The sequence below is a fragment of the Eumetopias jubatus genome, unplaced genomic scaffold (genome assembly GCF_037043125.1).
Source record: "Eumetopias jubatus isolate StellerSeaLion01/CBP00866 unplaced genomic scaffold, mEumJub1_p1.0 scaffold_6, whole genome shotgun sequence".
Classification (NCBI taxonomy): domain Eukaryota; kingdom Metazoa; phylum Chordata; class Mammalia; order Carnivora; family Otariidae; genus Eumetopias; species Eumetopias jubatus.
The window spans coordinates 87,109,726-87,127,633 of NW_028274812.1; the positions used below are offsets into that span (position 1 = coordinate 87,109,726).

A 17,908-nucleotide genomic window follows, 5' to 3' on the forward strand; every position below is an offset into this window, starting at 1 on the left:
GAGGCTGAGTTATCAGCCCATGCCCTGTGCCTCTAGGTAGAGTCAAATATTCCCCAATCTCTGGTCAGTGCTTGAGACTTTTTGCTCCGTGTAAAGGAGAAACATACACTTAATAATTTGAAAATTTACCTGACCTTGGCAATGCACTTTTGGACCCGTTCGAGCAAATAGTAAAAATATGTCACCTTTTGTTAAATGAGAAGCTGCACCAAAAGCAATCCAGATAAGCAAGTTTTCTTCATTTCTGGGTCTGGCTGCAACATATATATTTAAAAAAGCTAAAAATATGTCCTTTACGTAGAATTCATTGTAAACATTCTTCCTGTTCTGAAGAATTCTTTGACCTACTTACAACTAATGTGTTCAATTCTACTACTCACCCATTACCAAGAGCACAATCCATTAAGAATATTTGCATTTTTAAGTTGTAGATCCAAATTTAATGTTCAGAATAAATATCCTAAAAAAATATAAACTAAAGGAAACATTCATTCTTCAAGAGAATTTCATCAAAATCAGTCAATGTCATGTCAACAAGCTGATCAAGTACTTGAAACTTCAGTATTAATGGTAAAACAGATCATCCAGACTGGAATGTATAAAACTTTATAAAGACATAGATAAAACTGTTAGTTTGCAATTTCCTGAAATAAAAGTGATAGCTGAAAATGTTCACAACACAGTTTAAATACATTTTCATCTAAGAATGTACTACATGCAATGTAAAAACAGATGGAATTATAGCCATTTATTATGATGAACCAACATATGAATGCATTTAATTGTGTTTTTTATATATATATGTATATATATATATATATACATATATATATGTATATATTTTTCTCCCCCCCAAGGGAGGTATTTGAAAGTAATATAATCAGTTTAGGATTAAAAATTTTATGAACCAGAAAGTGATTTTTGTTGATATTTAATTGTTTGGATGTATTATAGTTTACTAATAAAGACTATCATTTTTTTATTATTTAGCTTATATAGCAAAACTCTCTTTCAAATAAAACAAATTCTGAAAAAGTTTCTAATTTACATACATTTTAACATTTAATATTTCTATGATGTGTGACATTTGAAAAAAATACTTGACATCTTATTGCTAAGTCAAATTTCATCAAAGTCCTATTTAAAATTCTAGTTCTGAAAAAATCCTATAATAATCAATTATTGACAAAATAACTGTTGACTTTCTTTAAAAGTTTAAGGATACATTTTAAGAAGTTAATTGACACGAGTAAATAATAATATGTAAATCCTAAATGTCCCATACTGAAAGCAAAATAAATCTTACACATTTTTTTGGTGCACTTTTCAATTCAAAGCTACTTCATTTATGGACTTTAACTGGTGATGGAAAAAAAAAAATGGCTCAAAAAAATATCAGCTCCAAAAACTGACAAATGTGCAGCAAAAGATTATGAAAACATGCAGTGGTTTCATTAAATTAACAACAATAAATAGAAAAATGTAACTAACGTATTACCAGTTTGTGCCATAAATTTAGCAGCATCAGCTTGTTCCTGAGGGACCCTTTTTTCATGAACAGATCGAGGTCGCTGACTTTTAATTGTATGATCTCCCATCATTCCAAATTCTAAAGACAGAATAAAGGTATATGAAAGCTTGTGTGTAGACATTTCTCACACATTACATTATTGTCTCATGCAATATGTTCCTGCATATACCTAGAAGTTACTGATTAAATTTACAAGTCTAAATTTGCGAGGCTGATCTACTTGGAATATTTTTAAACTCAAGTAAAAAAATCTATAAACAAGAGCAAAGTTTCAAGAAACAATAATAACAGTCAATAGAATGACACATCAGGTTTTAAGCTTAATTAACAAATGGTGTAAGCTTTTCTGATAATGTTTCCAAGCAATACATCAGAAAAAAAATACAACCACAGTGTTAACTGTTGTTTTTCAGAGAGAGAATCCTGACTGCATAACAGCCATAACTCTGCTAAGTAGTAATCACCCCGCCACCCCACCCCCCACTCCCGGAGATTTTCAGCACTTATTCTTGAGGAATGAATGAATAATCCTGTAACCTGGCTTTCCTAAGGTAAACAAACATTCACTTAATGGAGTATTTATCCAAATATGGGGTTGCCCCTAGTGTCCTTTAAAAGTTCAGATACGTGGTGGCTGAAGTAATTCTAATTCTCTCCTGCCCTGTCCCCAGACAGTTGCTCATCCATTTTCTAACCACATGTAAGACAATGATTTCTCTTTTAAGAGTTATGTTTAAAAAAGAGGTGGCTCCAGGTTTCTGTTATTTAATCCCTTAATGTTGTACCTCCTGGGGAAAGGCAAAAATATCTGGGCCTAACTCGGTGACAATGGGGAAGAGAAAAAATAAGTTGAACAAAAGACAGACTCCATGTAATACATTTTTGAAAAATTCATGCTTGGAATTCTGCAAGAGTTCCATGCTTCTGGCACTGTTGCTGTAAAATAATTTTAATAAAATAAAAGACAAATTTATGGGATAGTTGTTGATTCTGGCTCAGGGGAGGGTGGGTAGGAGAAAGGGGATTCCCGAGGGGCAGGCTATCATGGTGTTTCTATTACATCAAGACAATTGTTGGGCCCTTAAGACCAGGACTTGAATACACGACAAAGATGATTGAGTAAAACATGTTCTAATGATAGTGCAGATATACTGTCAGAACCAATGTCAAAATTTGGGAATGTATAATTTTACCTTTTCCAATTAATCTTTAAGCTTCTGCTAAAATATTACAACTTACTTTGTGCAATGGAGCAGTGTGTTTTATAAGCACTAATTCTACCCACAATTTTTATTTTATGTAAGGAGAAAAGACTAGCATACATTTTTGTCCATCCTGGCAAATTCCCACATAAATATTAAAGTGTGGCACCTGACAGACTGATTTGTCAGAAATTCTTTCCAGATATTCTACCCAAGAGAACAACCCAAGAGAAATCTGAGAAATCTAAATGTGTGTTTGTTTTTGTCAGTTTAGATGAAATCCAAGGCAGGAAATGGAAATTTTCATAAAATGTCAGTTGGCTTAATCTTGTGAAATCCATCATTATTTTCCATTGCTGCCAACATCCTCTCATTCCATTCATTTATGTATGCAGTATGTGCTGCCTAAACTATGTTTCATTATGCTAATAAGAAGCATCTAATCACATATCATTTAATGATTTTGGAAATTGACTATTTAGAAAGTTTATATCTAGACTCTTATGTACTACCCAGTATTTTAAAGTATTATATATAACTGAAAATTTTCTGGGTCTGAAACAGCAAAAGAAATTTAGTAGTAATTTTTATTAACATTATGTTTTACCTTCTGTCCTCTTGAATTTATCATTTAAATTGTGTATGTGTGTGTATCTAGCACTTAGAACATTTAAGTCAGAGTATATGTGTGCATAAATAAGTTGCAGGCTTTGATGGTCACATTAAGGTAGTTTTGGCACTGGGTGGGAAAAGGATACCAAAAAAAATATTTTTCCATACCTACAACTTTTTTTTCTGCTTCTTCTTCTCTTTTTTTTTTCTTACAACTTCTTTTAGTAAGTAACTTTGTTACCTGTTCTAGAAGGCATTTCTTCAACTCAATGGCAGCATGAAAATAGCCTACACTCTGTTTTCTAAGTATAAGTAGTTTATTTGTACAAGGATTATAATCTTGAAATTTACAGGTCTGAGTATGTTGGCAGACACTGCTGAAATAATTTTAAAAGTGTCATATTAAATTTTTAATGATTTCTGAAGTTTAAACACAAGTAAAGTACTTATCTTTAAAAGCAGATATTAGCATCTGTGTGAACTATTTCATATTATTAGCTGGAATGTGATTTAAATCTCTCAAACATAGGTATCACACAAATTAAATTTCAGTATTCTTCACTGTAGTCGGTTCTACTCAATTCTACTCATCATCAAAAATCAATGTTATGTGAGCATTAGTGCTGATACTTAACCCTGGGATACTTAATACTGAGTCACAGTACTTAAGAAGAACTTGATTATATATTTTTGTATAACCAAAGGTTTCAAATGAAAATTTCGATTATTTCTGTCAATATAATTTATCTGGAAAACTACTTTTAAAAAATGAAAACTAATAGGATGGCTTGATATAACTAAATTCCCTGTAAGACAGAAGACATACTAACAATTTATTTTTTTCTCAGGTGGAAAAACAACACTATGGTGGTATTTTTTTAATGTTCCAGACCTATTGTTTCTGCCTTAAAACAATCTGAATTTGTAAGTGAATCATGTAAACTATTATCTAACCAAGTAAGTTTCTTTTGCCATGTTTATGTGCCAAGTGTTTGAAAAAAAAAATACATCTTTGTTTTAGGGTTGTTGTCAATGGTAAGATTTAACAACAAATGTTATGGTTCCATACATATCTCACAATGGGATATTTTCAAAACTTGTGTGTTCCCTTTCATGATTATTTGATCTTCTTTACTTCTAGTGAAAATAAAGGCCAGTTGGATCATCCAAACGTAGAAAAAAATAAGGTATTAGTTTTGCTATTATTTTCTTATGTGGTGAATGTAGGTTGAGGTAAACCTTAAGCATATTACACTCTCTGGATAATAAAAGTTCTTCATGGGTTGTTGATTTATATTCATATGATTCTAAGTTGGCAAAGATAATATACTACATTAGTTACACAAGGAAAATAGCATAACCAAATAAAAAGATGATCTGCTTTGGGTAAGCGATGAAAAGCAAGTTATGAAATCAAATGAAGTAATGTGCAGCATAATATTGTGTATGCATATACGGTACATGGCTTATGAAAATACAGGGTTATTTCCTATATATTTATATTGATGGTATCAATGAAGTGGTGGGTAAATAACTGTATGCACGTATAAAACTCAAATGACTGGAGATGACTTTCATATTTAGGCACATTTTTCTCATACAATATTTCAATGTGCTTCTTGATAAAAAGCAGTAGTCTCTGGACTTCAAAGCTACATGAAACAAAGTTTTCAAAAATTTGTCGTCTTAAGAATAGTTTTACGTCTTCTCTTCCCCCTTCCAGAAATATGTAAGAGGATCATTAAGAAACAAATAGACTTGAAAACTGACTCTCGACAGTCAATTATTAGTTGTGAGGTTTTTGTCTAGAAACCAAGGGTTATAATAATGTGAAATCACAGTCATCAATAAGTGAAAACATACACACATCCATTTGCTATTTTACCAAGTGTTTACTTTTCAATGTGCAGGCAAATGGTGCATCAGATTAGGTGATAAGTTATTACTGCAATCTATTTTGTGATGTAAATACTAAGTTTACTTGTTAGCTAACTTTCCTTTGCATTTCCACAGAAACCACCCTAGCCCAGGCCATGACTGCTTCTCAAAAACTCTCAAAGTTATGTCTTACTTACATTCACTGATCAACATGCACTACTTTTTGTCTTGGAAATGGTCAAACCACTGCACCCCTTCTATTATCTTTCTCCATGTGAAACACCCATTTTTCTATCCATGCCTGCAGTAAAGCACCTCCCCAAGTCCAACTCCAAAGGCACTACCTCCATGAACTATCAACCAATCATAATCAGGCTTTGTCTTTCTAAATTTCTATTTCATGTTGTACCAACAATCAACTTTCATTTTAATTTTCAGATTGTTTTATTCCTTTACTAGATTACGAACCTCTTTGAGAAGGAAATACGGCTTATGAGTTTTAAAATCACTTCCTGATTTACACCTAGCTGGGGTTCATTATTTATTTATTTTATAAATACATTTCATGTTAAGAGTTGCTTCTCCAAAATGCAAGTTTCTAGATGTCTAGAACCCTTTCTTTAACTTGCTTGGTGAACAGTTTGGTGGGGAAAAAATAAATTTTTTAGTGAAGTACCTTGAAAGTTAGTTATGTATGATCAAGATGGTCAACATTTCTTTATCCATAAATATATTCAGGCTATTATTTAAATAATTGCAATATTGCCTTTTTTTTAAACTTAAATCTCACTAACCTAAGACAAAGCTTAATGCCTTAAAAACAAAGCTTAATTTTTATCGGCAAACATTTAGTAATTACTTATGTATTAGGCACTAAATTTACAAAGATAAATGAAAAATAGTTTCTGATATTGTGAAGCTCATAGCCCACGGAAATCCACTAAACATGACCTGAACCTTTGTTATATGTGAAATTATTTATTTTAATAAAAATATAAAGCTCCACTCAAAACCCACTTTTTCTATTAATTTCCTAAATATCACCCTTAACTAGAATGACTTGCTAATGTGTCTCAAAAGAGAACTTACATCTTTTAAGCCATGCAACTGGACATTTAAAGTGACATTTCATTTGTCATAGCATAACAAGTAAGGATATTAAATGTATAACTTGTTGGCATAAGAAAGATTCTAACATCTGGCTGGATTATGGTGGTATAGACCAATTCTGTTAAGAAGCAACCAGGCATTTTCTGAAATAAGATTATATTTACTGCATTCTAAGTTCGTATGTTCTAAGTTAGAAGCATGAGTTACTAAATGTGTTCATTCATTTTTACACTTTTTGGAAATGGAGTTGTCATAGTTATTTTGCACGCACATGGTTTGTGCATATTATAGCTGGGAGGTGTTTAGATAGTGAAGAGCAATCCAGATTATCAGTCATTATGATATCTTTCTGTTTTCTGAGGTTTTTAAAAAATGTTTTGTTGACATTTGATCAGACTTCAAAATTGTATTCTCTCACTCAACAACTATTTGATGGCCTACATAGCTAGGTGCTTTATGAAAAGATAGAAATGTTGGGGAAAAGACTACAATCTGTATTATCAAAGACATTTCTAGAACTGGCCTGGATGTCAGAAACAAGGGATATTAAAATTAGACATCATTAGGTGAAATCCTGAAGGACATTGGTTAAAAATGCTATTGATTATAAATATACTAATTTCATTTTCCCCAAGAACCAAACAGGAATAGAATATGTGGATAAAAGACAATTTCCAAAGAATTCAAGAATGAGAGCTAGATAATAAATTAAGAAATATCAGGAAATACACTGGCTAATTGAATTAAAATAAAAAAAGAAGTATCAGGAAATATTTAAAATAATTTTTTAGAAAATTGAATTAATATTAAGAAGTATTTAAAATAAAATAAGATATATTAAGAAATATTAGCAATCAGAGAAATTCATTATTAAAATTTAAGAGAATAATTGATATTCTTTCCTTCAAATTGTTTCTCGGTTACATTTCCATAGTTAGATACCTGGCTATAGGAACCAAGAGGCTATATCTTACAATAACAAAGTGGAATCTTGTTTTTCAAAATACTCCCACAGAAATAATTTTATTAGGTAGTTGGCATGACTCTGTTAGGTAGATGGGTAATTTTATGCCACTTCTAAAAATGGGCAAAACAGAGAATGGTCAAAAGGCAAACTGCTAATATGTTTATAGAAAAATTTAAAATGTTCAGGAGTTTTCAGTTTTCAATTAAGTTGTTAAATTATGAAACAATATATTTTGAGGAAGCAATTTTCAAGTATACTTAGTGCATATTTTCTTTGACAATGATGTTATATTTTAATTTATCTTTATTCAAAATAGGAACTTTGAAATAATTACATATAATGATGGATTTATTTTTAGATCTCCTCAAATATGTATGTGAAAATTATATAATAAAACAACTTATTTAGAATAGTTCCAGGAAATTTAGGGTATAAACCCTTAAATCATTGTTTTTATTCTTATTTTGTCATCCTTCTGGGAAATGTTAGTAAACTGGATGCACCATTCCATGTAAGAAATCATCAATGTGTGTAATCATGTAGGAATTATTTGCTAATATTTCTTATACATTAGTCAATTGCATTTTATGACCTCATCTTTTTGAGATAACTATTGAATTTTTATAAACTACCAGTAATGTTTTGCTTGAAAAATATTTTATTTGTTGGTAATAAGGAAAAAAAATGTAGAATCACATAAATGATAAATGCAATTCTACTTCTAATAGTAAACCAGTAGCTGAATGTCTTTTCTTGTTGGCCTGTGTTAGAATTTAATTTAGCACACTAGCATATCAGTGGCAAAATAAGATGTTTTACTGTGAGCTTTAACACCTCTGGCAGAAGACTAAAACGCTTACACTATAAGATTTGAATGATCCTATTGCTAAAGTGGCCTCCTAAGATCCTAGGAAATCTAACACATAAGAAAGTAAACTAAATTGTCTCTGGATAAATATTTCTATATTTTCCTAACAAGAACAGGGTTTGGTTGCCTTCCTGCCAAGTTTTCTGACATGCAGAGTGATCCTCTGTGGGCAGAGTAGACTGTAGGGATTTCCAAATGGAGGGTAAGGCTGTTTTGGGAATGACAAAAGACTTGTCTTTCAGGCTGCCCTGGAAGAACAAAAATGAATGAGTCACCTGGTGATGCGAAGCCAAATTCTTCTGAAGGGAAAATGATTGACCTCAACAGTGATCTAAGAACTTAAGAAATATGTGATAGGGGATATAGAGAACTGAGGCAGAGGGGTATTCAGGGTTTAGTACTGTAAGTTGCTATTATTAATGGAAGATAAAAGTGTGAAAAAGAGGGGCAAGAGATATTCCTGAAGGGATTGGTGGGGAGGGAAATCAGAAACCTCTCTTAGGCCTTACTAAGAACGCTGGAATGTATCTCTATTTGACTAAATGTGAAATATTTGTAGGGTTTAAGCAATAAGCAAGAAATCATGGTTTAATTTGAATTTTAGATAGATTAATTGAAGAATCAAGAGCAAACTCTGCGGAACAAAATTAGGGCAGTATAAACTATGAGGAGGCTACTGCAATTGCCCATAGAAGACTGTAACTGGGTTGAGAGGAAGGTTGGATGGATAGCTCACTGGCAGCTCCGAGCCTGGGTAAGCAGGTGAATGGGGGTACTCCCACGAGATAAAGAATTAGAACCACACACAAAACACTGGCCAGTTGCAGCTTACTGCAGGTTGAGTACTGAGTACATCTTTGGACCACTGGGTTCAAATTGTTGGCAACTAGAGCAATTTTCAGTGCCCCAAAAAGTTTATAGGAAAAGTTTTTTATAAGGAAGTCTATGCTTAAAAAAAGTGACACTTTTTAGTACGATATTTTTGATAGATGTTACCTTTGTATATATTATATTATGCATATCATATTATATATATATTATATCATGTATTTATTTAGAATTTTTAAGAAACATGATTCCTCTCTAGTTTTGAATTTAATTATCCTTAAAAATCAATGAACATATATTCAAACTTGCTTCCATAAGTTATCATTATTAGTATTGAAGCCCAAGTGGTATTCTATAGAGAACTAAAAATGTTTAGCTTCTTCAAAGCAGTGCTTCATATACCTAAAGACAATTTTAACTAAATAGTCTAATGCTGAATGTAGAGGGTGGACAAATCAATGGGTAACTGGCAAGTGCAGCTCTTACTTCAGAGCATCAAGCCTTAAGTTCTCTTGGCCCGTTTGCTCTTCTTGCAAAAGGGGATTCTGGGAACATGCTTCCTAAAGTCTTTTTAAGCTCTAAAAGTACATTTTTTTCTCAGGTCAGCAATTGGCCCATGAACATATGGACCATCTCTCAGCAGATGAAGAGGCCTAGAGGACCTGACCAAACTTCATGAATGGGTCTATACACAAGACACACATGCACTAGAGTCTAAGTAAAACAGAGTGGTGGTTGCTTCTAAACATTTTCCTAAGTCAAGCAATGTTGAACAGTTAACTTGATCCATGTCTGAGCACTAACCCGAGGTTTACTTTGCATGTGAGGTCTCAAATGCTCTAATTCTTATTTAAACATATACATCTATGCTGTAGCTACCATCTACACTGGAGAGGGATTTTTTAAAGAAGATTATATACTTCCAAAGGTATTTGGGAACGAATGAATTCAGCTCATTCAACAAACATTAAATGGGCACTTATTATATTCCAGATGGTTTTTAAGTGTGTGTCTTATATGTAACATATATAGTTGGATTTTAAAAATCCCATCTGATCCTCTTCTTTTTAACAGGAAATTAAACCCACTGACATTTATTATATTTATTAAAATGTTAAAATTATTATCCATCTTATATTGGGGTTTCTCTTAAGCAAGTATCTTGTTTTTCTTTCATTTTTCCCCTTTTCTAATATTTTTGGATTGATAGGAATTTTTTATCCTCTAGATCTCTTACTTCAATTATTCAAGCATTATATACTAATTTTGTCACATGTACATTTAGAAAGACATTTCTAAATCTATCAATATCTTTAGTGAATCAGTATCTGTACTCTTTCCCAAACCAACACAAGAATTTGGGTATGTGGTCACTTGTTCTCTGCTTTGACACTCATATGTCATTTATTTTCCCAACTGCGATATTTATACACAGCTTCAATAATTTAGACTTAACCATTAGTTGTGTTAATTTCTTTGTAGATCTTCTTTCTCCGACTTGTTTTTAATTTTGCTTCAGTATATCCTCTAACAGAGAGGGTCTAAAATTGATTCATCTTGCCCTCACACTTGAATTCTTGTTTGGCTAGGCCTAGAAATTTAAGGTCAAGAAGTTTTTTTTTTCTCACTAAACTTTGAAGATAACTTTCACACTGAATCCTGGGATCTGGTACCGCCTTTGAGATGTCTTTTGGTAAGAGAATCTGCTTTTCTTTCCGGAAGCTTTTTCAGCATTTTTTCTTTTTATCTTTGGAGTTCTGAAATTTTACCAGTATGTGTCTAGACCTTGGGCTTTTCCATTCAGTTTGCTTGGTACTCCCTGTCCCCTTTCAATGCAAGGATCAGCACTTGAGCTGAGCACGCTGAATGAATGTGTTTTCTCCTAAGCCAACTTCCCCTCTTCTTGGTTTTCTCCCATGTTCACTGTGGAGTTTGGGAGTTACTGCAAGCTACACTCGGCTTCCATCTCAATCCCCTACATACTCACTAAGAACTTCTCTGGGAAACCTGAAGCCCCAATTTCTGACTTTTAAAGAGTAAGTGCACCACATATTACTTTCCATTTCGTTCTCTGAACACTTCTCTTTCCTACTTACAGAAACCTTTCCAAAGAGTCCCCTCCAATTCTTCACTTCCCACTCACCCAACTATGTCATGCGATCTGATTTCAGCCTCTTTCCTTGAATGAAACTGCTCTCTTGAAAGTCAGCTGCCTCTTAAAAACTGTCACATTCATCTTGATTCCTTCAGCATTTGACACCCTCCCACCCTCCCTTATCCCACAACTTTTCTTAAAAGGCTCACCTCCCTTGGCTTTCAAAGCTGACAACTTGAATTTCTTCTTCCTCCTGACTGCTTTTCTGCCTCCTTCATCGCCTTAGTGACTCTTGATTCCCTAATGCGAGTTTTCCCACAGCTCCTGCCTTAACATTCTTTCCCTCAGAAGTTCCAACCATTCCTAGACTAAGGTATCACTTTCAGGCAAACAACTATCAGTCTTTCACTTCCATGGACCAATCTACAACTTCTAGACCACCTGCACTATTGTGCAACCTGGATATTTTGCTGGCAAACTTAGCATTTATGGGAACAGGTTAATCATTTCCCTTATGAGAGCTGCTCCCAGCTATGCATTTCAAATTTATCTTTAATAAACATACAGTGCTCACAATAAATAGTTCACAAATGAATAAATAGCAAAATAAAACTAAAAGCTGACCAAAAATAATGCAGAAAATTTAAGGCTTATCAAAGTATCTTGATGGGCCGGTTTGGTTATGCAAAGACAGACCCTATGGCCTGATCTGGAAAGGTGAATAACGTAACAAAGTAATAGTCTGAAATTTACTGAAGCTGCCAAGGACAGAACGTGAGTCTTATTGGGGACAATAGAAAAAGCAGGGGAGGTGAGGTTTAACAGACCTTGGGAGGTGAATAAAGAGAGTTATCCATAAAAGTGGTGGGAGGATGAGACTAGAGGAGAGATTAGAAATTCCTTGAGGAAGGACTATCAGAAGCAATTTTAATAGCAGTGATATTAAGGTTTAATGTATGTACTATGCTGGGGTGAATTACCTCTCCACTAGAGCCAACTTTTATTGAAAGCTTACTTAACCAGTGTTAGAGATAGTTAAAAGAAGATGATAAAAGATTAATTTCATGTTGAGATTTGCAAGGGGTAGAATAGAAAGAATGGCCCCGGAAACAAACTACAAAGCGATGGTTGATAATATAGCTAAAATACACATAAGAGTGAATAGGAAAATATGTAAGAAATACATGTAACCCATCTCTCAAAGAATCCTTAGGAATATTAGGGAGATATTAAATTTCTAGGTCTAAATTATGTGGTAGATCAAGCCAAGTGTTTGTTTAAATATGATAATAAAGGGAGTCCTCAGAAGGCTGAAGAATTTGGGAGCACATTGATACAAGTCCAGGATTATGTGTTGACATTCTTAAACTGGTCTCTGGGTAGCTCATGTTGGTAATGTAGATTAAACATGGTCCTTCTGCTGATTTTGTACTTTTGGCAACATATGTTAATATTAACATAATTTAGCAAGGAGCCTAAATTTGTTTACTCATTATCACAGGTGGAGGTTTCAATGAGGTTGGTGGCCAAGTGGCCAAGGACAGGCAAAAGGGGTTAAGAATGGCATCTCTTACATTCTAAATCCTTCCCTATTTCAGTTTTGGGGTTTTCTTCCTCCCACACCCCGACTTTCACAGGCAACACTAGCTCTTATTACCCAATTGTAGTGAACTTTCCCACCAAGACTTAAGTGGGAGAAATAATTAAGATTTTGCTTCTCTGAAGGAAAATAGTGTCTCTTTTGTGCTGCAGTTTTTATTTTCTTTTAATGTTTTAGCTTCTGTTTTCTAGTTAATTATAATCTCTCTTCAATTCTATATATTCTATATATTATTATTCCTTTGCCAGAAGTTTGCGTCAGAGTGTGTGTTCCCACCTGACTTAACAAGTTATTTTAAAATGGATATACTGGCTTTTGATGACTAAAGTTTGATGAGTCAACATGGTGAAATAATTTTGCCAAATGTCAATTTAAGCTTTGGCTGCATTTTTTAAAGTATGGGATTCAGAACTCTTGGGTTACTTAGCACTTAGTTGTGGCCATCATTATTTTAAAAAAGAGAAGTATTGATAAAGTAAAACATGTGGAAAGAAGAGTGATCAGAAGGGTGAAAGCATGAGAATTGGTGAGGACTGTTTCAAAAATTATTTAGTGTCATTTAGTTTACTATTAGTTTAGTTTTCAGAAATAAATTTTTGAGGACCCAATGATAAGGCACTTTAGAGAATCAAATCTAGTGGGAAAGCTAGGGAAAACTTAAATAATCAAACTTTAGTATAGACTTATAAATGCTATAAGTGCCACAGAAGTAGATTCTTATTAGAATAAAAAACTGAGAATATTTAATTTGAATAAAAGAAGAAATGGTAATTTTCTTTGATTATTTGGAAACCTGTCATGTAGCAGAAGGATTGTAAATAAAGTAGCTGTATTGTTTATTAAGAACTCAAATCCATAGGAAGGACTTTGTAACAATTTGGGATGCATAAAAAGAATGGGTGGCCATATGAAGTACCAGGCTTTTGCTAATGGGGAATGCTTAAGCAGTGACTGTGTGACTAATGAATAGTGTAGAGATAATTCCTACATGGATCTATCCCTGATTTCTGGAGTTTGTGGCATTTTTCTTTCCCTGAACCCCATATTCTCTCAATTTTCAACTCCTGCCATATCTCCATCCAGAGCATGTTCCAAATATGTCAACATCTCTTCATCCCCACCACTAGCACTCTCCCAGCTACCCCCAGCACTTGGACTATTGCAGTAGTTTCCTAAGTGTCGCACCGCGCACCCCTACCATCATTTCCCCTGCTTACAATCCATACGTCACATAGCACACAGATAGATTCTTACATATTTTTTTACGTATTTTAAAAGGTAAAACAGATAATGTAAATGCTCTTCTTAATGTCCTTTCACGTCTTCCCAATTCTTAGAATAAAATTCATACTCCTTATCCTGGCTCTTACGACAAGCCCTGTAGGATCGGCCACAGCCTACTTCTCCAGCATCATCTCATCCTTCTCCCCGTTACTCACCATGTTCTAGCCACACTGGCCTTCTTTTAGTGTCTTAAACACACAGAGTTCACTTCTTTACACTAACTGATAGTTTTAACTGGGAAACTCTTCTGATATTTGCATGGATGACTCATTCTTGTCATTTTTATCTAAGCTAAAATTTTACTTTCTTCAAGAGACTCTCACTGACCACCAAATACAAAGTACCAAACAGTTCTAAGACCTGATTTTAATTCTCTGCACAGGATGTATCAATACCTGTTTTGGGTTTTTTTGTTTGGTTATTTCTTTAATAATAGTCTCCATCAACCCACGAAAATGTGACTTTCATAAGAGTCTTGTCTATCTTGTCCATCACTGTATCTTGTACCTTGTTAAGTGATTAAAAAAATTCTTTGGAAGGGAGAAAGAGGGGGAAAAGAGAGAGAGGAAAAGGGGAAACATTATTATTATTATTATTATTATTATCGACATCATGTTTTTAATCTTACTGCACTCCTCAAATTTATCTTTCAATTCACAAGCATGTCCCTTGATCATGTCCAAATTAGTGCTTAAGTCATCTAATGAATTTTTAATTTCAGTGACTATGTTTTACTTTTGGTAATTCTAGTTTTTCCCAATGTATTTTCTTCCATGTTGTTCTATATTTATTCTTTCTTTACTCTTCTTTACTCTTTATTATTGTCTCTTTATTATTTCTACTCTTTTAAAAAAATCACTTTAAATGTATCTTTCATGGTTTATTTAAAGATTTTTTTCCTCCCAGTTGTTAGTGTGCTCCTTGCGTTGTGTTGGCAGATTCTCCTTCATGGTCTTTGTTTTCTCCTATAGTTTGTTTTGTTTTATTTTATTTCTATTGAGGGTTCATCTTACATAGTATTTCCCCCTGTGAAACTGCTATATGGACTCCATGTAAAAGTGTCCTTCCACAGCAGTAAATTTCTTGGTTTAAGTTGCTATATCAAAAAGTATAAATTCACATGGTATCCACACATGGTATGTGCTAGTATTTCTTTCTTTTTTTGGAGGGGGTGAGTTTTTATTTCCCAACCATGACTCCTGAATGAAGGCAAGTTTTCTTTCCACTGTTTCCCAGAGTCATTGAGTAAAGTCTCTCTAGAATTTCTTTGAAACAAAGGGTAGTAGTCTTTGAGGTTTCAGGCTTTATGTAGTTTGCTTGATTTAGTTCCCCAAACCCACATAGGTTAAGAACACTCTCCTCTCTATGAAGTAGCATTGAAATCCTAATTCTTAGCTATTTAGAACTTATAATTTCAAAAGAGTTAAAATCCCCCAGCTTGCCCTTAATATTGTGTCTTTTATCTTTTACTGTTGCTATTGCGTTTAATAGGCAAGTATACAGTTCCCGTTCTTTTCGGCTTGGGTCATTTTTCTGTATTGACATTCTATCCAGCCTCTCCATGAGATTTTAGCAGATCTGGGATCCAACCACATTAGCTCATTCTGCCATGTTGCTACAATTCTTTCCAAAGAATTAGGCGCTATAATTAGGTGCTATATTCCTCATGAGTTAGGTTCTGTTATTAAACCCATTTTATGAGGTTTTAAGAGGTTATGGTACTTATCAATCATTATACAGCCAAGGTATATTGGGTCTGGGACTCAAAAAAAATCACATCTAATTGTTGCCCAAGCCATGTTCCTACATAGAGGCCATAGAGTTAACAGGACCACTGGAACCCTTTTCAACTTTAAAATTAATTTTATATCCTTGCACTTTGTATGGTTAGCTTCCCTAAACTGGGATATGTGGCTTTATGGTGTTAATCATGGTGGAATATAGAATCAGGCTAATACATGCTCAGAGGTTTTATAATCTCAGCTGTAGGTCCCTTCCAACTGCTTTGTAGGTTTTCCTTGCTACTCCATGGAAAGAAAAATATGCTAAATTAAGAGCCTCACAATGTGATTTGATATTAAGATGCCCTAAAAAGGAGTGAAATCTTACAGTGTCATTAACATGAGGCTGGATATAATGGAAATATGTTAATGGTGAGTAATGTATCATACTGCTTCTTCCTTAATGTTTTCACCCTTGGCGACAGATGTCTTTTTAATTTTGCCTTCACTAAAATTTCCTTTACTGAACATAAATAAGAAGATGTATTTATATTTTCAATGAAGGATTCAAAAGTGTGACTACCAGACCATATTAGATTCACTCTGGAGGACATTCACAGAAAAATCAGAGAAATTTATATATTCAATCCTTAAGTTCCTGAAACTGAAAAAGCATTAATTTTCATGTCCTCTACAGATTGTAAAGGTTTTCTGATTCTAATAAAAGAATAAAATTCTCACAACAGTACTCAATTCTTCTTAGTAAATGGCTGAGAAAGAACTGAACTCCTTTACCAGACAAGCAATCTGTTAATTACTCATAAAGGTCACAAATGAATCACACAAGAATTTAATTTTTCTGTGTAACAGTGCTCTATGTTTTTCTCAAACCCTATGGTTTCAGAGAACCAGAATTTCCCACTACCTCAAAACACTAGGTTGACCTCAAAAACAAGTCTGGAAAAAATATCCTTCCAGACATTAAAAAATGAAACACGAACAACTACCAAATGATGTTTGACATTTAAGAATGACCTTTGTGTAGCAAATAAAGTCATTTTCCAAAAAGCCAACATTCAAACTTTCCCAGAAACAATTTGCGAATGAAAAAACATCACCAGCTAAAGAAGCAATTACTAGCCATAAACCTTTTTTTTTCAAAAACCATTGAAATTAGTGAAGTTAAATGTTCAGATTAAGTAAAAATGCTCCATCAATTCTCACATCACTTTTTCAATACTGCTGAATCAGTTTTGATAACTCTACTGAATGAACATTTTCTTTTAAATTTCTAAATCTCCTTCTCTTGCAGGCTCTTCTATGGATGGAGAGATCTTAAGCTGGCATCCAGAGTGTCTCACTAAATTTAGTGACTTAGACATCTAAAGACATGGTTTGCTATCTCTTGACCTCCGGTTTTTGCTCTCCAAATCTCATACTGATTCTATAAAATAATAAAAAAAAAATCTCCAGGCTTTAAGCAGCAGATTATTTGAAAAAGGGTGATTGGAACCATTTAAATCCCACCCTGGAACCAACCAATAAGTGATATCAACAAGTACATTAGCAAAGTTAACATAAAGTGGTTGTATGAAATTAAGCTCAGAGTCTACATAAATGTGTGTCAATATTTCCTTTCTTTTGTGCTTAAGTGAGGATAACAACATTTCTCTTTTTCTTATACGAATATTTCTTTTTTTTATTTTTTATTATTTATTGATTTGAGAGAGAGAATGAGATAGAGAGAGAGAGCATGAGGGGGGGAGGGTCCGAGGGAGAAGCAGACTCACTGCTGAGCAGGGAGCCCGATGCGGGACTCGATCCCGGGACTCCAGGATCATGACCTGAGCCGAAGGCAGTCGCTTAACCAACTGAGCCACCCAGGGGCCCTATACGAATATTTCTTTAGCACCTATTGTGTCACTGCCCTTTGGTAGAAGGGATTTGTGACTTCATTAACATTTCTGTGACATAAGAATTCCTACTTTGTCACCCAATGTAGAGGTGAGGAAATGAAGGAAAACATAATAATATCTTTACACTATAAATAAAAGAGCTGCATTTTAAAATTAGTTATATTTGTGTTCAAGGCCAATGTTCTTCGTTCTACAATACTAAATGCAAATACGCAAGGCAAAGTATCCTTTCCCCATACAAAAGTAATTCAAATTCATTATAGAAAATAAAGACACCAGAAAAAATATATTATGTG

General features: G+C 33.7%; 1 protein-coding gene across 2 annotated transcripts in view; it reads right to left on the reverse strand.

Moving 5' to 3' along the window:
• The window catches only part of ADGRB3 (adhesion G protein-coupled receptor B3), a 723,536-nt gene that overhangs the window by 446,571 nt on the left and 259,057 nt on the right, over positions 1-17,908 (reverse strand). For both annotated transcript variants that reach the window (XM_028097735.2, XM_088024325.1), the window contains exon 2: positions 1,499-1,609. In XM_028097735.2, coding sequence (XP_027953536.1) covers positions 1,499-1,609 — 111 coding nt within the window. The remainder of the gene's footprint in view (positions 1-1,498; positions 1,610-17,908) is intronic.